The following is a 27,136-nucleotide window of genomic DNA, read 5'->3' on the forward strand; positions in this document are numbered from 1 at the left end:
CATCCCTCTGATGTTGACGTTCTAAAACAATGCAGCCCGATCCTCCTCCTTTGCCCCGTCATAATTACAACAGTCGCTAGTGGGCTTTATTTTCACTTGAACATAACAAGTGAACTGAACTAGACAGGAAGTCCTGTGTAGTCTCATACTACAGTATCTCCTCAGTCTTTCTCTGTGGGCTGTACAGTGTTGAGGACAGACTGTACTGTACTGTATTGACAGGTCAGGACATATCACCACATCACTTGTGAAAGCCATTCTTAAACAAAGTTAAACTAGTGCCACAACAGCGGTCTCCCATGATGAGAGGAGAGGCCAACTCATCATAAAGGGATGGAGATTGTGGAAATAAAAGAGTAGAAATAGAAGACTGTGCCACATTTATAAGCCCAGAAAAGGGGAGGGGTTGACAGTAAACCCTGTAAATCCATTTGGTTTTTCAGACATGGAAGGAGAACGGAACTGACAATAGCTTGAGGGGCCAGTGCTCCATGGAGTGAATACCAGAGCAGAGGAGAGGAAAAATAAATAAAGAATGTGTCACCTAGTGGGAGGAGGCACCGAGGCAGGATCTGTCAGAACTCTGCTGCTGTCTGCAGATTAGATCTGAGGCTATTTAAAGAGGGAGAGCACGCCAAAGCCCCCAACGCCAATGTCCACACTGCACCCGCCGCCACTCTGACATCATTGGCAGCCATCACCTTGTGACAAAAAAACATGAAGCATAAATGATGGCTACAAATGGGAATGGGGAGAGGGGCAGTTTTTCCTCTGGCGTGACTGACTTGATCACGCTGCATGTTCTCTGCATCTGTGTAGATTCACCACATAAAAAGCCAAGGTCACACAGGAAGAGAATTTGCCTGATGATGTCAGACAAGCGGTACCCATTTTGAAGGGTTATTGTTGGCCTATAAAAAAAACTCAGTAACCTCTGGGTTAGACGTACAAGCTGCCATCAGAATAATCATTGTTTCCCATCAGTATCAAAGTAGCATGAGCCAACCTGGCAGTCAGACTGATTTGGCGTGTGCCATATATATGTATCCGTTCTGTGTGAGTGTGTGACAGTGTGCTTTTATTTGAGAGTGAAAAAAAGAGCTGGTGATTGATGCATGTGTTTGCGTGGGTGTATGAGTATCTGCCAGAAGATATGAGATTGGCTGTGTTTATGGGAGTGTGTGCGCACATACTGTAGTTTTGCGGGTGCCAATTGTTAGTGTGCTCTTGCGTGAGTGCGTGATGTTTGTGTGCGTTTTCTGTCCTCCCACAGCAGATTGATTAGATAGAATGCTGTTGGCACGGCCCCGCTGTGTGTTTGGTCACATCACTCTGACTGTCAGTGGTGTTTCTCTTCTCAAATAAAGCAACATTAGCCCAGTCATGTTTGCCTCCCAAACATGAGCCAAGGATGATGAAGCTATGTGCACTACAAAACCGCAAGGCCTCATTTACCCCGTGATATCTTCTCCCTTCCCTGCTCGCCCCCCCCCCCCCTTGCTCTTGCACTCCTGTCTCGCTCTCTCTTCCTCCAGGCTGCAGCAGACTGACTCTCTGCTACAGACTGAGTCATTCTCAGCCAGTCAGTTATCTCTCCATCCAGCCCTCAGATTTCACCACTGCTTTTGTTGTCATCAATCAAAGCTCTGCTGCCAGAGAGAGAGGGAGAAACCCTGAAAGGTGTCAAAACAGTGGCCAAGTAAGGACTTTGCACTTGTAGGCCGGCGCCGCATTTACGCACGGACACAGAATCCATGGATTATTAATGCAGCCCCTTTTCAAATGTTTCCAGGAACCTTGTGTGTGAAAAGTGAGGAGCTTGCATCAGAAGATGCCTGGGCGGACAACGGTTATTGCATCATGCAGACTTGCGAACAGGCACTACAGTAGGTTTGGAGGAGGCAATTCGCTGGCAGGCTAAAAATATAGAGGAGAGGGTCACTGAGAAGCACAGATGAAGACAAAGAAGCGAGGGAAGCTCTGTCGCCGAGACTCTCACAAATGTTCCCCACAGATGGCTCGGCGAAGCGTCCGTACTATACCTCTACCTGCTAATTACATGCTGCGCCTGACTTCACACTTTCTCTTCCCTACCAGTGCCAACATTATTGAAAAGATGAATATGCCTTACATGGAACAATACATCTCCATTCTTCACACCTTCCAATTTGTGTCAACAGCGCAGTACAATGGGCCCACTGTTTATGGACTGGCATTTTAAAGCATGAAAGCAAAGAGATGAAGTGAGAGGAGAAAAGGATGGAAAATTGCCTCTCCTGTCCTTCACCTTCACTGTACATTGCTTATTTGTCTCTGATAATTGGCCCTTTTAATGTTCCCAGAGAATGCAGGTAGAGAACCCCACTGTGTTATGGGATTTTTTTCCCCCTGATGAGATAGCAGAGTGGAGTCTGGCAGTATGGGAGGAAATCTGATGGATGATTGATGCTTATTACAATGGACTATATTCCTGGTTTGACTACTGTGTGAGCCTCACAGTCCGACTCCATCCATTCTGACTTTGTTTTATTTTCTTATCAATGGGCAAGAGATTCAAAATGCAAATGACCCAATGCTGATTGAGGAAGGAATCAGTTATCTGGTGGAAAAATCACAAATCACTTCCCAACAGTGGGGAGAGTCAAAAATAAGTCCAGTAAAGATAGAAAAATATATATTTTTAGTGATGTAGAATACTTCCCTGGTTAAACAATTTTTTTCCTCACTTTTTGGCGAGATTTGTTTACCAGGCTCCTCTTGCCGGAAGGGCTTGAGTGAGTGAGGTAGCGCTTCTCCACACACCACCATGTTTCCCTGCCAACTCTGCAACCTATAATTATCAACACACACACAGACACACACAAACGCATTAAAAACCCAAATCAAGAGAATTGTTTGGGAGGAAAATATGCTGTGGTATAGTTCTGAGGGGAACATATATGTATTCTCTGCAGATCCCTGGCAAGTAATCAATATGTTTTTGAGTTTATGAGTAATATTTCAATATGTAATTAAAAGAGTTGATCCATGCACATTGACTAATTGTTCCCACAATGAGATGGCTGATGAAATCGAGAGAGAGGGAGAGAGAGAGAGAGCAAGAAAGAAAGAGGCTGTTGCAGTGTCCTAATGGGGAGCTGTGCTAGCACATCTGGACTCAATGACTAATCTCTTATTCAGACGCTGTATTTTACATGGGAGTTCATTCTTGCTCTGAGAGGATAAAAACTTGGATTAAGCATAAATGGATAGAGGATATGTTAAAATGCACAAATAAATACAGGAGAATCATTTGGTTGCAGACAGAACATCTATTGCTGCGGCACTGTTTTGCTGCCCTTGCTTAAGTTTGATTAAATGTCGCATTACAGCATTGCTATCAAAGTAGCAGACTGCTATGAGGCGTCTTATAACACTCAAAATACAGTCACTGTGGACCTTATTGAAATGCAGCAAATGTCCGACTAGCTTGCAAGTGCATGCCTGTGTTCTGCGTTAGGGTTCTCAATATCAATCCCTCGCCGTTGAATGCTTGTTCAATAGCTTAATACCAATAATCAGAATTCAGTTTAATCCCTTCAGGGATGAGACACTAATTGCTTTATTGATAACTCCAATAGCCAGGCCGTGTCTGACAGCTGACATCGCACATCATCACAAACTCTGCTCTGCCCAACCTGGAATACACAAAGATTAGATCACACCCAGCGCCCTCTCACCATGTTCCCCCACCTAGTTGTCACCTCGCACTGAGCTGTTTCTTGCTATTTCATAGCTCATCTCACTATTTACTCTCTCACAGCCGAGCTAAAAATAGGAGAAGAGTTCAGATAATGACAAAGAAGGTCGTTGCCAGCCTCGCCATCTCCGCAAGGTCTGGCAAGGAGCCGGCTGATTGTTCATTTCTATTGTTAGCAACAGCAAACTGTTAGGAAGATGTTATCCACACATTACGTGGAGATGTGTTGACATCTGTCACCCTGGTGATTGATTGCCTGAAGGAGATTCTTCAGTTTGCTAGATTTTGGTTGCTGTTTTACTAGATGCAATGTGCAGGTGGGTGGACAGGAGAGTCTATAAATAGACAAGCTTGTGATGGTGAGGGAGTGATGGAGGTATGTGTGGCAGCCAGATGGTGCCTTGTGGGGAATGTCTCCCAGTGATTTTGTTTGCAAATAGGTCTCTGTAAAGTCGCCGGCTCCTCTCCTCGAACTTGCCTGCTGTTATAGGCAGAGCTTTAGGAACTGCCATATCTGATAAAGGTGCTGCAGACTCAAAGATGTCCTGCCGCTTGCCAGAGAGAGAGTGAAAGTGACGCACTGTGACAGGTTTTGTCACTCTCTGAGGTGACTGCCCTACAGATTGTCACAGATAGAAACGGCAGAACCCTGGAAGCAATGACAAATTGTTTTGAGAGAAAGAAGTAGGAGAGCGAATCATGCCAATATCTGTGGCCTACTTCGGTGCGGTGGTGGGGAGGGAGCAAAAAGAGCCATCACTCAAGATCTTTGTTTTCACTTCCCATGGCCATATATGCGGGAGCCATGACCCTTCTGCAAATGGGGCTCTCCCCGGAGATAGAAATGACATGAAGATTGGTAAAATGCTTGTAATATATAAAAGAGGTGGCAATTAAACTAAATTATATTCCGAACGAGCACCCAGCACAATTAAATAGGTTGTTTGATTTCCTATAAATGATGAAATGTTCTGTCCCCAATGCACACATCAAACAAATAATCTTCCCTCTCTATGATTCTTTAATGATGGTTACAGCACATATGAAATGTGTGCATGAACAATTCTATTATCACAGAAAAAAAAGAGAAAAAGTCAAGACTCGTTATGTCATCAAGAGAATAATCCTTGATCTGCTCCACTGAGTGAGCGCAAGAACGACACTGTGAACACAGTAACAGAAGCCAGGGTGATTTCACGGAGATATGGGCACATTTTCTGGTTCGTAACTGCTAGCACCACACCAAATAAAGCTCATTTGGGTGTAAAAGCTCAAACTAACATTTTATGAGTACACACATTTAATCTCCAATTATTTTTTTAATAGAGCAACTACAGTTTTTTGTTGTTTTTTTTATTTCTTGAAGTCTCCACTACTACTAAGTACTCTTGTTCTATTATTGGCAACATAGGAGACATTAAACACTGTCCTAGATCACAGGATTAGTGATTTTTTTTTTTCACCTTCTTCTTCTTGTTTTTTTTTAAATTTGATGGATCACAAATTAAAGCAGATATCAGCTTCACGGCCGTTTCGGCTAATGCTGCGTTCAAGGCAGGCTTTTGAAACCGTAAGTTACAGCTTCAAGTCACAACTACGACTTGGTAGCGTTCCAGGTAACCCGTAGCTCGTGTTTTTACCATCCTGTTGTCTGTGAAAGTTCCCTATAACGGCCACTCGTAACTTCCGACCCGTGAACTCGTACCAGATCGAACTGGTATGACTTCACAGGAAGGAAAAACACAAAGTACGAGTTTCTTTGAACGCACCATGAGTTAGCAGCCCCCGCCCTTGTCAGGCATCAATTGGTCCTCGTGCTACGTCACCACATTCACGCGCATCCCTTGGCTGCACACACAGCCCTTCATGCCGTTCTCTCTCCTCATTGGATAACACTTGTATCCCACAAGGAAAATTTTCTCCTCGGGTTACAGCAGAGCAGAGTGACGGAGAGACTCGTGTTTAGGCTGAAATACTTCATGTAAGTGATTGCTGACGGAAAATAGGACTATTTAGGACTTATATTAACAAAAACATTCCACTGATATCTGCTTTAACTAAATTAAGTCATCAGTCCATTAGTGCTTCTAGTTTTGCAGCTTAAAAAAAGTCAATAACACCTTTAGATAATGCGTCACTGTAAGTTGGATCCTATCATAGTACGTATGTGTTACCACAGCAAGGTAAAATAGACAGTTTATTTTAAACAGCGCACACCTCCAGACAGTGAGTCACAGTCACAGGAGGCTGAGGGTGAAAATGCTTTGTTGATGAGAGGTCAGAGAGGAGATCTGTTCAAGCTAACGGAGTGACCACAAATAAGTGCTTAGTGCAACAACATCAGTGTGAGAAGAGGCATATAAGAATAAACGTATCATAGCACCTTGGAAGTGTTACGGCAGCAATAAATCACACCAGCTTCAACTTGTGTAACCTCACTGCAAGATCAGGCCTCTCCTAACTCAAAATCCTCTAATCGTTAAACAGCTAAACAACAGGAATCTCACGGTTTGTTGTCACATGGAGATAGAAGGTTGGCGTCAGGAAATATATGACATTTTTCTTGGCACACACTGAAGCTGCCTTAATAGCAGCTGAGAATTCTTTTTCAAAACCACAACGTATTATGCAACCTTGCTGCTGACCAGATGCATTGCTTCATTATCACAGTGGCTTTCAGCAGAATAATGCATGTGTTCGAGGGTGTATCATTTCAAGATTATTCCGGGGGAGCAGCAAGGGGGAAGATCTCTCTCCACACAAATCTGTCCCTGCTCATATGTCAAGCCCTTCACAGCACATCGTCCTGCTCTTTTATATTGTGGCTCATGAGGAATAATGCCCCTACAAACACTGGCTGGCTGATAATCACCACAAAGAACTATTTGTCTGAAAGTACAAAGCAAAGACAAAGAAGATGGTGCAGGAATCAAATATCTATAAATGAATTCCTGACGTTTACAGCCAGTGCCATAAAACCCCAGGGAGAAGGTTAAAATAAAAATAAATTGCATAAATGTTTTTGCTTTTCTCTGAGCCTCAGTGTTTTGACTTCGGCATTGGTAGATCCAGCTATATTTGGTGGGTAATGATATATGGGTTCACACAATAAAAGAAAATGGGAGCACACTCCCATTAAGATAACCGCTCCAGGCCAAGGAAACCTAGAAATGCCAGTGGCATATTGATTGCATGCCCTGTATTAATAGTGGGGTTAGCTGCTGCTCTCTCAGCCTGGACATTTCTTCCAAAGCTGTGGCCCAACGACAATGAGCAGCAATGAAAACTAACCCCAAGTTTAACCAAAGTGACAAATGGTACAAGTGCTCTGAAGCTGAATAGACTGTTGTAGTGCATTGAAATGCACAGGACAGCAGAGTCAGTAGCTCAATGTTTGTTCAAAGCACCAACGGTGTAAACTGGTCTTCTAACACCTGTTAAATTTCTTAGCAATGCTATGTAGCCATTGCTGGTCATGGTTTGCTGCCATGTATGAGAAGTGCATCAGATAAAAGGAAAAAAGTAATAACTATTGTTTCTGCACTGAAAAGACTCTAACAATACATTTTCAAGGACTTGGTACAAACTTGTAGGTGAACGTGACGGTGTTCTTTTTTAACATGAAAAATTGTATAAAATTAATCATTTGTGGCAGTTGTGATGATTACTAACATTGATTACTGATCAATAATCACATATATTTTCTGTGGTGCCAGCTAATTAGCATCATTAAATATATAGTACACATGCTAGAACAGGAAGAGCCCTTGAGCCCAGAGCATGCTGGTTAGCTTTCCTTCCTTCTTTAGGTGAATTCAGTTAATTATTTATTTATTTTTGTTCTACACGGGCAGTTCATTTACATTTTAGTGCAGCATTTATTTTTTCTGTCGTTGGCATGTTGTTGATGGATATGTCTGACTTCATCAGGATATGTGACTCCTGTGCGTGAACAAGTACTGATGCTGCTCACAGCAAGCTATGGCTGTTGCAAAAAACAAAGTTACAGCTACAGGTATAGGCACAGCAGATTCATGGCTGACATTTGAATGAAAGGAAGGGACATGTTCACATAATTCAAAACACTGTACATGTAATGCATCATGGCATATAGAGCAGGGCTGCAGATTGCATGGTGAAAAGACCAGGGGTCTCATTTATAACCGTTGCGTACGCACAAAACGGGGCTGAAAGTGGCGTACGTGACTTTCCTAACCAAGGTTGTGATCTATAAAAAACAAACTTGATGGGAGACTGTGCGCAGCCCTAAGCAAACTCTGACCCATGCGTACGCATGGTTTGGAGGAAAAGAAGAATTGGCGACACAGACGGTGTGGTGGTGAAGTCAGACTCAGGAAATGTAGTGAGAAGAACGATTATGTTTTTATTATCGCCCAACAGCGACCTTATTTTGCATCGGACTAGTGTTTCAGAAACATCTTCTTAGAATCTAACTTAAAATTCAAAATCAAAATTCCTTCTCTATATTTAATCACCACCATCTCTCCGTCATATTGTCCACTCCCAGAGCGCAGGAGGAGGAGAAGACGCCGTGGCTGCATGGGATAAATACATGGTGTAAATAACTAAATGTTCCTATGATAGGCCTACTGTGTGAACATATGACCGAGAGTCAATTAAATCTCAAACCCTGGAAAAAAAATCCAGTAATCGTTCGCACAATTGTTACATTCTGTTTTCTTGTTATCAAGAGAAGTGTCATGTTTGATCATTCCTCAGAATGTAGCCTAACTGATTCCGCTAATTATTCAAAGTTTTATCGATCAGTCTAATTACTGTAGCCTAAATAATACAGCGGTGAGCCCCGTGCGTATGTAATTCTGCACCACGGCACCGCTGGAGGAGAAAGGAGGGAGAGGGAGACCATGATGAATGGTTAATAACTCGTTTCAGATTAGAACTGTTGTCATTGTTGTAACTATGTGCCGAACCGGGTCCAGCATTTGAGAGGGCTGCGCACCAAAACAACACCGCGTGCGCTCTGAGCCGCTGACGCCGTTAACAGCTGCAGCAACACGTCACGTCGCCACTTTCACACCTGCAGCTAATTCACAACACAGACAGAACAAGAGCACGTCAGGCTCATTGACATGCAGATTGCATTCATGTGGTGGTTTACATTGACCATCTACGGTTAAAACAGGGCGTGAACAGGGCGGAATGTGAAGCGGATTCAGCTGTGCACACTTGTAGGAACTCTCTGATTTTTATATAGATATTATATATATATGAGTTTTATAAGTCTGAATATTTACTGGCGCACACAAAACTTGGCTTTTGGGCGTACGTACATTTTTAGTAACGATCCCACGCACAGTTTTATAAATGAGACCCAAGAGCACGTCAACTGGAATATTTTTGCTCCATTGCAAATACTTGTATTTAGATTACTGTATGTGTACATTCTACATGTTTAGAATATTTGCCCCACACAACATCACACAGACCGTCCTCACCAGGAAACCAACAGTGCTGGTTAACGCTTACACCTCAGTCCGTGCTTTCCTTTTAGTAACCTTTTGAGGCTGTGCGGGTAATGACTGTCCTCTCTCAATAGAAAAGGCAGAAGCAGTTTGAAGTTGTTACACCACAGTAAAAGGTGCTTTGGAAGGAGTTTAGGGGTGACAATTGACAAAGTGCATGAATCTGAGCTCACATTTTACATTTAATCTCAGTCCTTACAGCGTTCCCTCCTTATGTAGCCAAAGGGCAATAGCACATGAAGCATGAGACTTTTCTTTCAAGAATAGCCATGTTTGTTGTTTGAGATGGCACTGACAAATGACCTATTTTGTTGTTTTTGAAAAATGGGCTTGTTACGCAAAATTCAGTTCTGTTGAGGCTTTTGAGAGGCAAAATTCTCAAAAGATGAATTAACTCTAATTTTTACTGACTTGAGGGTTTTTCCACTGACCTCATAACAATCGCAACAGTTTTCTATCAGCTAACATCATGCAGCTCTAGGCACTGTGCCTCGAGGCATTTCTTGCGCTATATAGTCAAGTTTGCTGATTTCTCAAGAAAAATTAAAACAGCATGGACAGCTGAGAGTGTAAAGCTGACGTTCAATATGTGACACGAGTTCCATCAATACAGAAACCATCTGTAATATCAGAAACACACAGCAACAAAACATCTACACCCTCACTTGCTTTGAACCAGTGTGTCTGAGTGTTAGCAGGGACTGCGACTTGTTGACATGAGTGTACAATTGTGTCAACAACTGAAGACACTCTGGCAGCTGTCATGGATGATACTCAGAGTTATTAACAGAGCTGCCCCGTTGATCCTCCACAGACAGACTGTATATTCACCTCCCCTTATTTTTCCTCACCACCAACTGAGCAGAGAGATCTGACGGCAGAATCTTGTCAAGAAAACAGTAAAAACACATTCTAAAACGTTCGCCTTGGGGTAGTTTTTTTTTGGCAACTTGGCGTGTTATTCTAGATTTTGAGGGGTGTGTAAATCCATTTACACCCCTGGAATTGTGAAATAACACCCAGTACTGCTGCATGAAAACTGTCATTAGGCAATATCATCTATCCCCAGCCCAGGAAGACAAGCCATGGTAGGAGCAAACACAAATCTGGAAAGGAGGGTTTTTAATTAGAAAAATAGAGCAGGTGATATCTTCTGCATGCTAACTCTAATAGAATTTGTTGATTGAAGCGACCAATAACCACTGCAAAATATTTTGCCGAGTGGGTTGTTTGCAGTTTGCAGATTTCAAAAAAATGTGATATGAGTGATATTGTGGCTGTGCCTGAGTTTTTTAGTGTCTTTATCACAGATATGAGTATGTTTCTCATAAGCCGCTTTCCCACTAAAATTAGCGGGTCGACGCAGGTTTTTTAAACGCGGGTCGACCCGCTAACAATCGGCATTTGACTCCTTTCCCATTGACCAAAATGCTGGGGGGGTCAGACAGAGCATAAACCAGTCGCCTCGCTTTCATCCGCGGTGCGAGAAACACTGTCGCATGCCACAGCCATCCATCGCGGAGGGTGATGTCCGTCGGCACAACACGTCAGTTAAACAGACTGTCGCTTCTTTTTTGGTCAGTGTTGTTTGATCTTTTGATCAAATCCCAGTCTCGAATGCGAGCAGAGCGCTTTATTTTGGTACGTGATGTGAGACGCGACTGGCTCGATGTTATGACGTGGCGTCACGTAACGCTCAACGTCATCACGTAAATTAGCGGGTTGACCGATCAGAGCCGAGCTGATTGAAGGTGATTTTAACCTGTGTCGCTTGCCGAGTCGTTTGATGCGGGTCAGTGCGCCTTTTAGCCTGACAAGCCTGACTATGTCATTAACATGTATAGTCTGGAAATGACCGGTAGACCTCGGCTCAATCCAGGGGGTGGGATGAAGGCTGTCTTTCAAACTGCCTCTGCACGCAATAGGGTAGCGCTACGACTAATCAGAGCAAAGAGCAGGATGACGTTAGCCTGACAAGCCAATTAAAATGTATGTCGCTTTGCATTAAGCCCGCCCAACGACTCTCTAAACAGAGCGCTGTGATTGGTGAACACAATCGGTGTTCGGAGCAAATATTTTTGCTGCCGCTAGGGTGCGTCTAGATTTCTAGGCTATGCGCCTTTCCCACTGCCACCAAAAGCCAATTGTTAGCGGGTTTAAGCGGGTTTTTTGGCCAGTGGGAAAGGGGTAGCCTAACAGACAGAACTTGTGACTAGGGCTGCCCCCGACCAAAGATTTTGTTGGTCGACCAGTAGTCGTCACTTATGGCGATTAGTCGACTAATCGAACAAATCAGTATGTAGCTATTACTTTAACTATTTGCATAATGTCACTATAATGTTACTTTTACAAAAAACCTACATGATTAAAATGATCCGTGATTTTAAGTATGCTGCATCATAACTGCATAGACGTACATAAAAAATCAAACCGTTTTGAAATCGGACAAAAACTGAGCAAGTTATGGTCATTATAGCAGAACATGCACCATAGGCTTAATGCTCTGAGGGAGAGAGTTGCCCGTCCCACGATGGCCGCCGTACTGGCTACGCCGTGTCATTGGGCAGCAGCGGTGGGTGAGTCATCTAGTCTTCTTATATATATCTATGGGTGATACGAGAGAGATTGCCGTGCAGTGTAAAAAAAAAAAAAAAAAAAAAAAGTGTCACGTCACGACTTCCTGTATCTGGCCCTTCAAAATAAAAGCCCCATAATCTTTCATATACAGTTCAGTCATTGATGTTGGCTTAATTTTGACAAGACACGGCTCCAAATGTTTTTTGTTTTTTTTCCTGCGACCAATCCACCAATTAAATTTTGGTCGGCTAATGATTTTTTGGTCGACCAAGCACTGGTCGACTATTTGGGGGCAGCCCTACTTGTGACCAAGGGTGAAAGCCTTTGTTAATGTGTGTGCCTTTCTATGGCTGCATGAGTTGCATCAGTATTTGCACCCCTGAGTCTAGTGTTTCAATTGGTCCTTAATGTAAACTTTCACTTGGTGTGTTTCTAAATAAGATTTTGTCAAAACTGTCCTCTCAGACAAAGATTTTAACAATATTCTTTTGATAATGAGGAAATCCTTTCAATTGAATTCAACTGAACTATTCACACCACTACAAACTACAATATAATGATGAAAGAATCAAAGAAGGCTCCTAAAGGGATGACTCAAAAACAGTGACTCTTGTTGGTTAGTACAGTAGTATACTTAATTTTAAATCAACCTCAACCTTTCACTTTGCATCGCTACACATAACAGTAGCTGTAAAGAGGGTTTGACACCACAGGAAATATACTGTCACCATATTATGCTGTGATATTTTTAAGTACTAAACAGTAAGTAGTGCCGATTTATTGTTATATTAAAGAATTATGAGACATTTATAGTGAGAAATCTACTTTAACTACAGTAACATCCTTCAAAGATTTTACGCACATTCAGACCTCACAGAACTCGTTGAGGTGTAGACTTACTGCTTATCTGTTTACTGGTTTGGTCTGTGGATAAAGTGGCGGTGTGAAATAGCAGTGTGAGGGATTTACTGCCAGATTGGGCTGACCTGGTTCCTGTAGAGTTGTGTTCTCCCCTGCCAGAGAGATTCCCAGTACAGTTCACCTGCACTCACCCCTGCCCCCCAACCCACCATACACACACAGACTCGCACACATATTTGTTGCGCTCCGACAATCTACAATCACTTTAGATCTTTACTGGCCTTCTACAGCAAGACAACATGTTGTTAATGAAAACTCGACTGAGTCATTAAAACAGGTCAGTGTGGCCTTGTTGTGCTCACATACACACCTTTTTCCCTTGTATGTGAACAGCGTGACCTGACAGTACTCAGGCCTAATCCGAGTGCTATCTCAGTAAAGCAGACAGACTGAGGGGCCCTGTAGCGTGGCGCTACCATCTTTTTCTGCTCATTACCGGCTCTAGGCTTCTCAACACAGATAGAAGCAATGAAGGAGAACCTCAATAAATGATCAGTGTGCTCTGCCAGCACCACGCATGCTGCATCTGCTGCCTCCCTGTTGCTGTTCCCATGCTCCCTCACTGATTGTACAACCCATAACCTCTCCAGGATAATAGTATAAACCTTCCAAATTTGCCATACAGCAGGTGGATGAGTCTGCTCAGTCTAATGACCCAAATTTGGCTAAGGAAGTGGTTGATTTCCCAAGCCTCCAGGACTGCAGAAGCCCACCTCCTCTAAAGCCCCAAAGGGATAAATGAGGCACATTTTCCAGTGATGTTTGTAATGATGCTTTTGATTAGTGAGTTGTCAGGAGGTATTGGCCCTACACTCATCACAGCGTTGTTTAGCACTTTAAGCCCTCCATAAAGATGAGCTTTTTTTTTTTTTTTTGAGAAAAGATGAAAAAGCAGGAGGCATGTGCCTAATGAAGTCTCAGGCTTATAGCCCCTCTCATGACAGGATAATTACACCAAATGCTTCCAGCGAACACTTCAAAGGACACTTTATCCCTGTGCCAACACCATGCAACACATCTCACCAATCAAGATGGCTTGACCTAAATCAGGTCCCCTTTGCTTGTCAGTAATGTCTCCCACCCACAGACTCGCTGGACCACTGCAGAGTCAACTGCATTTACAAACACTCAATACACCAGTAGAATAAGCATACAGGAATTAGTCTCGCTGTCTTTGCTGCAGAAACATATCGACAAGTTAGTCCCATAGTGCGTTAACAGTGTGTCACATGCAGCGTAGCGAGCAAAACATACAGTAGAGCAGAGTGTTCTCTGCAAATATTGAAACACGCAAACACATGAATACTTAACCTAGCTCATTATGGCACTGTATCGTTAGTGCAACAAGGCACGCCAAGTTGCCAAAACTGATGATAGAGGATGATCAGCAGCATCTCTGTGATGCAGGGAGCGGATTTACAAAGGCACATTCGACTCTTTACTGATCACACTCCACACACTTTCTTGCAATTCTGATGCTGTGTCAGTCTGCAGATGTTATCACTTTAACATGCACACAAGATGATACGGGGTGTTTACCTTTCCACAAAGGCCATTAGAAACATATGCACGTATACACATTTACCTCACCTCAGGGACATTCAATCAATCACACTTGCACAGCATAGAAATTTGCTGCTACATTGTTGAGCAAAATCTTTCATTTTACATTGACATTGAGTGTGTGTGTAACACTAATTTCCTTAAAGGTTAAAATGTGGCTGTATGTTTGTGTGCCGTGTGACGTGAAGACCAGAGGCTAATATAATCACTTGTATTACAATTCCAGTGAAATTTTCAAAGCAGAGAGAAAGTGTAAAAATGTGATTTCACACTCATATTTTTGGACAAAATGTGTCTAAATGCTCTGCTACTGTCTCAGTCTTCATATAAGACCCTGTCAAGACCGCAAGCAGACGTGTGCATTATTTTGTGCAGCTCAGTCAGAGCGCCAGCCTTCTGCTCCACAATCTGCCCTGAACTTTCAAAGTCATGTGGCCAACAGTGTTGTGCTGATATGGAACATTCTGCATGTTGTTCACGCATGCAACTGGGTCATGTTATGTACGTAACATGAAATACAAAGGGCTCCCAAAATGCTGTTTTATTCAACAGTGTTTGAGATGCCTGGCAGAGATAGCATAGGTTTACGAGTCACTGGCCAATTTTTTCTAGTGAATCCAGTAATTATGTTCTTACAGAGTAACTCGGGAGTAATGCATTAGCTTCTGGAGGATAAGATAAACCATATCACCGCAATGTGAGAGGCTCCAAAGCTCCCCTCCTCACATCTTGGAGGGGAATTAAACAGAGGGGAAATAAGCATGGGGTACAGAGTGCAGAGTAACTGCAAAACTGCAGGAGCTAACTGCATTAAAACAATATTTGCAAACGTTTTACTTACGAAGACAGCGTGCAAGGCCATTTTGATAATTGCTGAGACTTCCTAACTGGCACAAACTGCTTCCAGCACCGGAAGTGCTGCACAGGGGCAGGCTGGAAATCTATTGTGACATGTTGAGAAAGAAATAACACTTAGATGTGTTTGAATGGCTCCACTGAACACATTTCAGATTTTTCCCATGAAAAAAGCAAAGCCATGCTAGATGCTGGATGCTGCATAATTAACAAACAAGCACTGCAAACATCTCTCCGTGTACTCTGAAAATGACTCCTGGAAGAACCGGTGGCACAGGAACAGATGGAGAGAGGCCACTTGAACACAGTGTAATGAAGCGGCCCACAGAAAAATTCACTCATACAGCGTGCATTTCAAATGAACCCAGTGAAGATGTTATGTCTCATTTATTTTGGTAACTCACACTTGATGTATATTTTACATATGCGCAAACTGCATTGCCACAGTATGTTTCAAAGCTGTCCGTTGCTTATGAATACTAGGAATTACTAATAAAGTGCGGACTTGGTAAATATGAGCGCTTTCTCCACTGAGATCATTATACAGATACAGATACAGAAGACTTTATTGAACCTCGAAGGGCTCACACGTAGCAAGGGGTAGCATGATGGGACATAGGAATGTACAAATAATACTCATGTGTATAAATAAAAACACGAAGGCAATTGTCAATGAAGTGCAATAAAAAATAATGCAGTGAGTAGAATAGATAACAATGGTAAGAATAAAGAGACAAAAAAAATTTCTCTGAAAAGATAAAAAGATTTTTAAAAAGATTCACGTGGTCAGCTCTGCATTTAACAGCATGACCGCTATGACTGGCATACCTGTTGGTCTTTCTAGGAGGCAGCGCGTAGCGCCGACCTGACGGCATAAGTGCAAATTCATTGTTGAGAGCATGATCATGATTCATTATACTTTTGGCTCTTTGGAGGACACATTATAAAGAAGTATTTTCACATCAGGAATGTAAAAGAGACTTATAAAGGAAAGCAATCTGCATCTGTTCACTTTCCAGTTAACAAAATATCTTTTCATACACAGAGCCATCAGTGCACATCAAAACAAGCTATTCAAGTTAAACATCTGTTTAAAGATCAACGGTGTGATTACAGCCCCCTCGCCAATTTTACACCCAAAATTTCCACATTTGCTGATTCTGACCTCAATCTGTATTTTCCAACAACACATTAAACATTCGTAGTTGAATAACTTATTCATCCACTAATGTTCCAGTACATTTCCAATTAGCAGTAACAGAGGACAGGCGCTCGCTTTGGGGTGGGGGTGGGGGTGGGGGGCAGGTACCAATTCACAATAAATAAATCATGATAGCAGGTGGAGCTGAATATTAGAGGGAAGGACTCTTGTAATGATAGCGGACAGTACTGAATCTATTTCCCAAATCATCCTTCTCCCCGACAAGTGGCTCTTAGGAGAGTTTTTACATTGCTGACCATCACTCTGTCTTAGATTATCCTTGCCTGTCTTTTCCATCACTGTAGCTTTCTGCCACAGACAAGGCTTTCAAGTGCCCTCTTTCACTCTGACCCTCAATTACCCGGCCCAATCATCTCAGACAGGTGTTGAGGTACAGTAATAAACCCTCGCCTGACTCTGCCGAGGATGCAGCGTCTCTTTAAAAACACCGACGACAACACTGAAACGACTGAACCCCGTGTCAGGTGCTGTGACCAGAGTTGACTCTTGGCTGCAGGCTGATGGTGTGCAGTGAGAAAGAGAGAGAGGAAAAAATACTCCAGTTACTGCTCTGTGTATAAACAAGATCAGTTCTGCTTAGTGCTGGTTTTACAATCCTGCCTCTACAACGGATAGACCATATTCCATATTATTACTGAAAAAGAAACTAATTATGTGTTTATGGCTATAATTTCTGTGCTAATCATTCACACCCAGAGAATCATTGATATTGTTATAGCCATTGACATAGTTTTTAGTAGCTTCCACCAGACACCATTTACAGTCAGGGAAGTAAGCGAAGTTGTCAGCAGAGGCACAGAGAGAAAATTAAAGACTTAAGTTAAACTCAAATCCCCCACACTTGTACTATACATTACTGCTAACTGTGTTGCAAATGGAGTTTTCTAAGTCACAAGGATGTGCAATCACTGCATGATAAACTTTGTGGAGTGATAGCACCATAAAGTCCATGGGGGATACACAGCCTGACTCCAGAGGTCCATCACAGCTTCAAGTTGCATATCCAGAGTTGAACTTGAATTTCAGGGTAGTGAAACTAAAATATTTAAGCTCATAAGAGTATCTAACCTTTATGTCTACATTTCATACATGTGACTCTGTGCATTGCCCACCCACACAAGTGTTTTCAATTATTCTATCTGATAAGATATGTGTGTATTGGATTATTAAGTGTTAGTACAGAAAACGCAGAGGGAAAGAGCACTGGATTAATTCTGTTTGCTTTCACCGTGTTTGTTTATTTTTTACACAGCTACCTGTTATTACGTACAGTAGGGGCACTAGCACTGAAAATATTTTAAAGCAGTGTGCTGACGTGCAGATATGATAGGATTCTCATAGAAAAGGCCTGATTGTAGAGTCTCATAATTACTTCTGCCCTCCATTTTAGACTCATGTAGATTTTCACTATGCGTTTTCTATTTCAAACACTTTGTGCGTATTGTTAATGACTGGTTCCTGATGTGTTCATTCATCCTTTGTGCTAAAGCAATCTGCTCCTTCCAGTTCACTCCGGAGCTCATCACACGTTCTTGGACTGGAAGAAAAAGCAGGGACTAGTGTTCATTGTTGCTTCATTGAGCCTGTGCTGCATTGTGACCTAGAAAGAATCAGCAGACCCTTAGAGCTGAGACAGTCATCAAACTAAATTAGCTTAGATACTTTAGAGGTTGCACAGCTGACCTTTAACACCCTGTGCATAATAAAATTGGATAATAAGCAGTCCTGATCCATTGTAGAGAAACAGCCACATATGGGTGATGATCAACTATAAACTTTACAACTGCAATTCTCTTTACCTTTTCTTCAGCATATTGTAGCATAATGTCTGAGTTTTTTTTTGTTTGTTATTTAAAGCAGAAGTGAGTGATATATTTGTGTTAATATAAGTCTTAAATAGTTATATCTTCCGACAGCAATCACTTACATAGAGTGTTTGGACTGAAACACGGGTCTCTCAGTCTCTCTGCTCTGCTCTGAGCCGAAGAGAAAACATTTATCGTATCCTACAGTTTTTATCCAATGAGGAGAGAGAACGGCATGCAGGGCTGTGTGTGCAGCCAAGGAACGCCGTGAATGTGGTGACGTAGCGACGAGGACTGTTATGGTGCGTTCAAGGAAACTCATATTTTTCCGACCGTGAAGTGGTACCAGTTCGATCTGGTACGAGTTCACCGGTCGGAAGTTACGAGTGGCCGTTATAGTGACTTTCAACGGTAAAACAGGTCGGAAAAACACGAGTGGGTTGCCTGGAACGCTACAAAGTCGTAAGTTGTGACTTGAAGCTGTAATTTACGATTTCAAAAGCCTGCCTGGAACGCAGCATTAGCGAAAACGACCGGATCACTCACTTCTGCTTTAAATAAGACTTTTTCAGTATGACTGGCTGCTCATTGCAATAGCTGTTATTCAATCAGTACCCTGCACTGGCGTCATGGCAGACATCTGAAATGCATTTGACAGATAACTTTTTAACTCATTGACTGAATTAAGTCCCTCGTTCAAGTTGTGTAATCAAGTAAACAAAGCTATTCATACTCCTCCAGGTCTGAGGAATGTCATACATTAACAACTCTGCGACTAAAAAGTCTGCAAATCACACGGCAAACAGGTTGAGTAATTCAAGGATTAGAGGATTCATACAGCCCAATTCCCTCCGGGCAGTCAGCCAATAGTGAAGCACGGTCCAGGTACTCGAGAGGTGTACAACGCCACAACTGGCAGATCTGCAGAGAAGTTCACTTACTGATGAGCTGGTGCCATGCATGCAGGCTCATGTAGCAAGATTTAAATGCAGGTGGTTCAGTTAACAGCACAGAATATCACCGTAACAGCAAAGGATTGAGGTGTTGCATATATAAAATGTGAGCAAAAGCCCTCTCGTTCTTTTTTTAAAGGTTTACTCTATCTTCAATTTGTAGCTCTTATTTTTTAAGGATTCATCGGGAAAACGTATGTTATTTGATTTTTCAGATTCAATTGCAGAAGATCATTGAGCTCATGTTTGCCTTTGGATCACCTGAGCGAGCTGAGCAGCACTCCTCCTTTATCGTTATGTTTGCATTTTCAGTCAGACTCGTACTTTCTCTTTTCAAAAGCTGGACGAAGAATGAATAAAGAATTTTTAATCCTACATGCAGGGACGGGACTTTGTGTTGTTGATACAACCATACTCATTTGTAGTCATAAGAACCAGGCAGAAGCAGACACTGCAAATAATTATAGGGGCAGACAAAAAGAAAAAAATCTCATGGTTAAACCACACGGCCTCTGCTATTCAGCTGAACTTTTTGGAGTTAAAACCACTGGGTTTAATTGCCAAATGGTTTGGGAAAATGTATCATTTACAAGCTACAGCACATGCATGCTGAGTGTTTTCATGTTACAATAGATTGCTGTTGAGAGCAGAACATGCTGATTGAAGGTGCTAAAATCTCAAGTATGGAGGGCAAGTGTTGTCAGCACACCAGTGTGATTTCAGCTGAAGTGCTTTCTATTCAGAAAACACTCAACACTGTGGCTGCTGATGACAGGAGCACTGAGGTTAAATTTGAGGCAACAATAAATGAAATGCTTTTATGCGATAGATTTCCATGCAGCAGGTGAACATGTGAGTTCATGTTGAAATGCACATTACAAATGACACTTAAATTAACATACATCATTGTGTGCACACTACAGCAAAGGCACTGTGTTCATGCCATAAAGCTACACGTCTGTCTTTGTAGGTTCATCTCATTCATCCTGGTAGATATACAGTACAGCATTAAGACAAAACGTAAACATCTCTGAACTACGTCTGTGCAGCTTTCACCACTCATCTCAGAGGCCACTTCAGTTTCTTCTCTCCCACCGTCCTCCTCCTGTGTCTCAGAGCTGAAGAAGCCTCCTTGATGAGTCAGGGCACATCCTCAATGCTACAACCCCATTCCAGTGGATATTTAATTCTGTCTTCATGTATTAAGCTAATTTACAACACCTGTCCACAGGAGGCCTTGGCGGCAATAAAAACAATTTTAAAAACCATGAACAAACAATTAAGGATTTATGGATGAAAAGTAGTCTAATGGCAAGCTGTAAAGGCAAACACAGATCTATTAGCAGCTGTGAATAAATCTTAGCTTTTGTTAAACCTGCCTGTGGGGGGTAAATCAGTGGGATATAAAGCATCTGGAAATTTCATGGCGTACGGGTAAACTGTCACAGAGATTTATATAAAAGAAGTTTCACAATTAATACTTCTTGTTAACTTTCTTTCACACTTTTGTCAACTTTTGTGCTCAGTGAGTGTATTCACATTATACAACTGTAAAAAGGAGAATCAGTTTTTGCATGTTCCGTTTTATATTTTATATGTAATGTTTTATGATGCGTGCCTGCACTGTTATGTCAAATGTGGACACAAAAATTGGACTGGGAGTTTACAGCTACGCCGTAAGCTCTGTAAGGCTGGCACATTGGCGCTTTGAGCTAAAAGCTAAGTAAATTGCAGGTATTACGTTGACTATGCTCATCATCCATCTAGCATTAGTGCCAGTACATCCAGTGGTTGTTCAGATATTTCAGTGAGAACAGACTGTTCATCTACCATCTAAAGAGACATGCTGCTGTAAAACAAAACATATTCAGAAATGTCTGGATTTGAATTATCTCTTTTTCCACTTTATGTAAGTCTGCTTCTCTCACAAGCTTTTTCCTGTCGCACTCTTTCTATTGCAGGTGGTGGGTCAGATCGATAAACTAACGTCCGACTTTGACTTTGACCTGGAGCCAGATGACTGGACGGTGGCCACAGCCAGCAGCACGTCCAGCAGCGAGCGGGGTTTGGGAGAGGCCTTCAGGCTGGACTTCCTCAACGCGGATGTGCTTTCTGATAGCTGGGAGTTTTGCAGCTACCTGGAGGCTGCTGGCGCTGCCGCCCGCAGACCTGGTGAGCAACCGGGAGATCTACGACCGGAGCTGGGCCGCGGAACCATCCCCACCCAGACGCAGACCCCCACCCCGCCCCCCACCACTGCCTCGGTCTACTCCCAGATGAATGGCGGGCTGCCCATCCCCAACGGGCCCCGCATTATTACTCCAGATTCATCAAGCGAGGAGGCCAGCAGCTCCACACACAGCCACAAGACTTCCCGGACCTCCGGCACAAGAGAACGGGTGCGTTTCAGTGACAAAATTCTGTATCACGCTTTGTGCTGTGATGATGACGAGGAGGAGGAGCAAGACGAGTTACAGGAGGACAAGAGTGGTTGTGCTACGCCAGAGAGCGATACTGAGCCCAGTCTCCTGGCCAGCTCGGTCGCCCCCAAACGTTCTTCCTCTGAGCACTCGCTCCTCCATAACTGTCTGGACCCTTCGTATGTCTCCTCGCCAATGAAAGGGATGACGGAAGCTCACACACTACCCAGGAAAGGTCTCTTAAACCCCGGCTGCCGCAAAAAACTGTTACGAAACAGCAGCACACAAACTGTCTCTGACAAGAGCACCCAAACTGTACTGCCCTATATTCCAACCAAACAGAAAACAAAGGACCACTGAGAAAGCCCTAAGTTTATCATAAATCTCATGAAGAGGACTGTGCATTATTTAATATTAAATACATAGCTCATAGATTAATACACAAATAAATTAATTACTAAATAAATAAATGATATATGGGAAATCACTCGACTACCTAAAGTCATTCTGAGGCTCAGGGAAAACACAATGAAATGAAGCAAAGCAGATCATAAAGATGAAAGTTAGTGGTGGACCAAAAGGTTAGTGCCTGCTCTACTGTTTAAAGATACACTGCATCGATTCCCTATGTGTAATCATTGAAACAATGACAGAGATTACAAAAGCAATCATTTTTAAAGAACATTTGAAGTGTTCAAAATTGGAAGTGAAGTATGAAGAGTATGAAGAGGTCCTTTCCCTCCTCGTACAATAGTATAAGTCACAATGAAAAAAGAAAAAAAAAAGCTTGTTCCTATAATGTGGATACAAAACGCTGCACATTCTGTACTCTGAATCTGTATAAACATTGTCTTTTTTCATGTTCAGGTTATTTTAAATGTCAAGGGTATTGCTGCTTTCAGCAGGGGAAATGTATCCAGATGCACAAGCCTCTTCCTCTTTTTGATGTCAAGAAGCAACACTGAGTGAAGAACCAGAAAACAACACTATTAACCTGCCCCTGATTTTTATAAATCATCTTGATGCGATGGCTTATTGGTCTGCTGCAGAGGCTGGGACGTAAGCGTGGCAGGCAGAAAGACAGATAAAGTAATTTGAACATGTGCGGTCCAACAAATGTGACATTTCCTATTTTCTGTCTTCCTGTGTCTGCTGGTGACGACATCAGGCTTAGGATCCCAGATAAACAAGAGTCCACAAAAAAAAAAAATGTCAAAGGTTTTGTCTCACCATGCAGGCACCCAGCAGGAAGTGAACTCAGCAGAGCAGAATTTTATTCACAGGCTAACGCCAATAGCCACTCCTGATCAATATGTTAGAGGGTGGTTCCAGTGAGAGGTCTTTCTCTGCTGAGTATGCATGCCACTCTCCTGGGAACTGTGAACAAAAACTCACAGTCAGACCTATTCACTTACACTGAGTGGAACAAAAAATTAGAACTGTGGCCCTACAGAACTGACATTTCAAAAAGTGTATGTCCAGGAGTGAGGGCTGATGGTGGAAAGAGAAGAGTTTCTGTTCAAAGATTTTTCTTTTTTTTTCTTTTTTCCAAACAATAATGTACCCTGGGGAACGGCTTTGTGAGCTTCCTCTGCCAGTATGCTCACTCTTACTTTTCCTAATGTTGTGTTTCCAGTTTGAAAAGTAAAATGCCGTAGTCTCAAAGAGGAAAATCCTTGCTGACTCCTGTGAAGCTCACCTCTGTGCCTCTGATCACCTAATGTGGACTTAACCTTGCGCAGCAGGGAGAAATGGTCAAAGCATATACATTCATACAGAAAGACGCTCCCTCTCCAACTCAATGCTTCCAGGTTTTGTAAGGGAGTTGGTGAATTAGGTTTCAGCGTGATGTAGATAGTTAAAACCACTGTGAAATATTATCTTTATATGCAGTCACAAGCTTCTTCAATGTACATCCGAAGACATTTGTTGCTTTCAGTGGTACCAATAATTCAATTCATCATTAAAATATTTGACTAAATTTATGTAGATAAGAAAGTTTCCATCAGAAGAATTACTCTCAAAGCATCAACAACTAGTCAAAGGAAAATACATTTGAAACGGATCATACCAGCTGCAACGATTTTGACAACCTCACAAAAGCAATTACTGTTTAAAAAAATGTGACTAGAAACAAGCTTAATTACCATTCAAAAAATGAACCAACCATAGTGGGGCTGCTGAGAACTTTACTAAGTGATTTGCCCATGCCAGCACTGGTAGCCTGGATACACCGTTCGGTCATGGCTTATAGGATCTATAACAGGCCACGGCAACACTGAGGATGATCAGGTGTTCTGGATTAAGCAGACCCATTAACAGCCCAGCTCTTTGCCTTCGTTTGTGTGTTCATGTACACCAGTTGTTTAGTGCACTGCTTCGGGGAATTACAGCTGTGCTATTTAGGCAGCATCAAGCCTCAAGAGGCCTATATAAGGGAAGCAGAGTGAGCACTTTTACACTGCAGCTTGGTAGAAGCCACACAAGCATCACTTAGCCTGGAGCTGATGCGCTATACAGTATGCATATACCAGAAGTAATATGGTGATTTTTATTTCCTCTTTTTTTTTTTTTTGGGGGGGGGGGGTGGTTTTGTAATGGTTTCTTTTGTCTTGCTCTGGCTCAGTTAATCCCAAGTACCTGTGAAGAAAGAGGCACTGAAGAGAGATCAATGGCTCACTCCCCAAAGCATTGGCTGCCATTTCCCTGCTAGATTGGGGACCAACAGGTCATCACAGCCATTAGCATAAACAAACAAAGCTATGCCGCCACACAGGCAGAGCATCAATTACAGGAAAACAAACTAAGCCCTTATTGTGATGCCTATACACCCGCCAGACGTTTCAATGTGAGAAGGGTTTTTTTTTTCTCCTTTTCCAGTCTAAAGATTTTATAAGTCATATCGGGGATGAAATCACCTCTTCAAATACAGAGCTGTTTGGCACTGGTGCAGAATACATTATCATTGGAGACAGATTTGAGATATTTGGACAAAACATTAGCAAAATGTCTCTTTTGCCAACAGGCTCATTATTCATCTCTAATAGGGCAGAGCTTTGTCCTCAGTTCTCTGTAGGACAAGGATGGGAGGCATCCAAAGGTTATGAAAACGTGAGCACGCTGATGGCAACTCATTGCCTACCAGGAGGATCGTTCTGTGATGCCACTGCATAGCAGATGTTGCGTGTCGGTACGTGTATGTGCATATATGTGTTTGCATTTTGTCTATATGTTTGCGGCCGCACCGAGCGAGGAGATAAGTGATATTTTATGCATTACACATGCCTGATGCTGAATTTCATACTTCACTGTCACAGCAATTAATGGAGATCAATACAAACAGACACCGCACATCCCCCCCCTGTAAGTCATTTGACCAGACTTGTAAGACAAGATTAAACAAAATCTCTTTTAGAGGGCTGCAAAGTGAGTCATGCCATCTGTGTTTTGACATCAGCGGTGGGCATGTATTAGTTCACATCCCTGATCAATCCTCTAATTACTGCCGGCGGGGCACTGTGTTGAGTGACTGACAAATAGTGTGGAGCAACACCACTTTAAAAAGGTGATTATGACACTAAAAACACGGCAACATACGCCCCCAGCCTCTTCCTCAACCTACCCTTCATACATAATTACCACACTTCACTCTCACTGCCCCTTGCCTTCATCAGTGGGCAGAGGAAAGGAGATGACAGATCTGTTTTCTCTGCTGATTGGTAAGGGTCCATGAAGCGGAGAGTTCAATGCAGTCTCACTGATTACTATGGATTGGCTAAAGGCCGTGGCTACCTAAGGTTGATTTGTTTCATCTTTGTGCCATTTATATCCTGCCGCTACAAGAACAAACTATTTCTACTCCACCACCCTCCTCCTTCTTCTACCTGCAAATATTTAGTTTTCAAGCGTTCACACCCCTTTTCCATTCATGGTGTTGCTCTACAGTCGTAGCACATCTTCAACTCAGCTCACAGAGAGATGGGAGAGTGATTTAGCGTCTCAGGTTTGATCAAACACGTGGAAAAGTTTTGAATCATTGAGCAGAAATGTATAGTACCCATTAGGGCTGCCCCCAAATAGTCGACCAAGCACTGGTCGACCAAAAAATCATTAGCCGACCAAAATTTCATTGGTCGACTGGTCGCAGGAAAAAAAAAAAAAAACATTTGGAGCCGTGTCTTGTCAAAATTAAGCCAACATCAATGACTGTACTGTATAGAAAAGGTTATGGGGCTTTTATTTTTGAAGGGCCAGATACAGGAAGCCCTTATAGGCTGGGCGCCTTAATTGGTGCACGACACGTTAATAAATATAAATTCATTCATTCATTCATTCATACAGGAAGTCGTGACGTGACCCTTTTTTTTTTTTCTTTTTTAACACCGGCCCGGCAGTCTCTCTCGTATCACCGGTGTCACCATGAGCCCCGGTCCCGTCCCACAGCGCTCACCGGCGGTCAGTCTCAGTGTCACGGAGCGGAGACATGATAGTCCCCGCTGCAGTCAGAGACCCGCCCATATATGTCTATGCCCGCACCGCTTCACGCCGCGGACCCCCCCCCCCACCCCACCCCCTTCACACAGCCTGAGCTCAGTAACTTTTTACCCTCCTCATCTACTGTGTTTATTGGTGATAAACGGGCACTCTGCCGGTAATAACGGTGAAACCCGACCGGCTTGTTGTTGAATCTCGGACCCAACACGGCCGGAGTCACGAGCATTAATTAATTAATTCTCAACCTGACCGCGGGCAAAAAAAAAAAAAAAAAAAAAAAAAAAATTCCCCTCAAGGTGGGGGGTCGATTAGTCGACTAATCGCCATAAGTGACGACTACTGGTCGACCAACAAAATCTTTGGTCGGGGGCAGCCCTAGTACCCATGCACATCCAACAAACCACAGTGAGGTTTAGAGCTCACAACTCCTGATGACACAAAGTCAGAGGGAGCAGAACAGTGTGTAGAACTTCAGGTGCACAGGACAGTTGGCACACGGTTTCCTGACACACTTTGTGGCCCGTGTAGAACATATTGTCTTGTTTGTACACACACACAGACACCGGTGACATTGGGCCACGCAGGATCTATACTGCAGGTCTTGCCCTGGCCAACCAAAGAGTGGCTACCAGCACCTGAGGTATTGCCAGACAAGGCCACGTCAACCATCAGTCACCATTTGATTGGACAGTGGGAGTGATTAATGAAGAGCCATGCAACAGCCGCAGATAAGATTAGACCTTCCCAGGTGATGAAGGACAGGGCCTGTGGCTGAGAGTGGGGGGAGGGAGGGCTGGGCGGTTCCTGGGAAAGCATACTACCATCAGATGACTTGGCACACAGTAATTAAAGTTAATGAGAACCCTGTCACTTTCACATAGACCGTGGCATTGTGATTGAACAGTGTGTCAAGCAAAACAAAGAAAGGTAATAGGAGGCAATAATTATTCTATAGGTCAAAGAGAAGGCAACCATAAGGCCTTGATCAAATAAAGCCACCAAATCATTTTTAGTGTTTGTACTAGACCTTGCGTGGGGGAATACTGTAGAAGTGCAGGTCAGGTAAAGAGCATGCAATGGCAC

General features: G+C 42.9%; 1 protein-coding gene across 1 annotated transcript in view; it reads left to right on the forward strand.

Moving 5' to 3' along the window:
• insyn1 (inhibitory synaptic factor 1) overlaps positions 1–21,919 on the forward strand; it is a gene marked incomplete at both ends in the record, with an annotated part of 49,205 nt that extends 27,286 nt beyond the window's left edge. Inside the window, one exon of the mRNA XM_083969306.1 lies at positions 21,101–21,919. Within this exon, the coding sequence (XP_083825432.1) occupies positions 21,101–21,919 (819 nt within the window). The remainder of the gene's footprint in view (positions 1–21,100) is intronic.
• Between the last annotated feature and the right edge of the window lie 5,217 nt (positions 21,920–27,136).

The sequence above is a fragment of the Trachurus trachurus genome (genome assembly GCF_905171665.1).
Source record: "Trachurus trachurus genome assembly, chromosome: 3".
NCBI classification, from domain to species: Eukaryota; Metazoa; Chordata; class Actinopteri; order Carangiformes; family Carangidae; genus Trachurus; species Trachurus trachurus.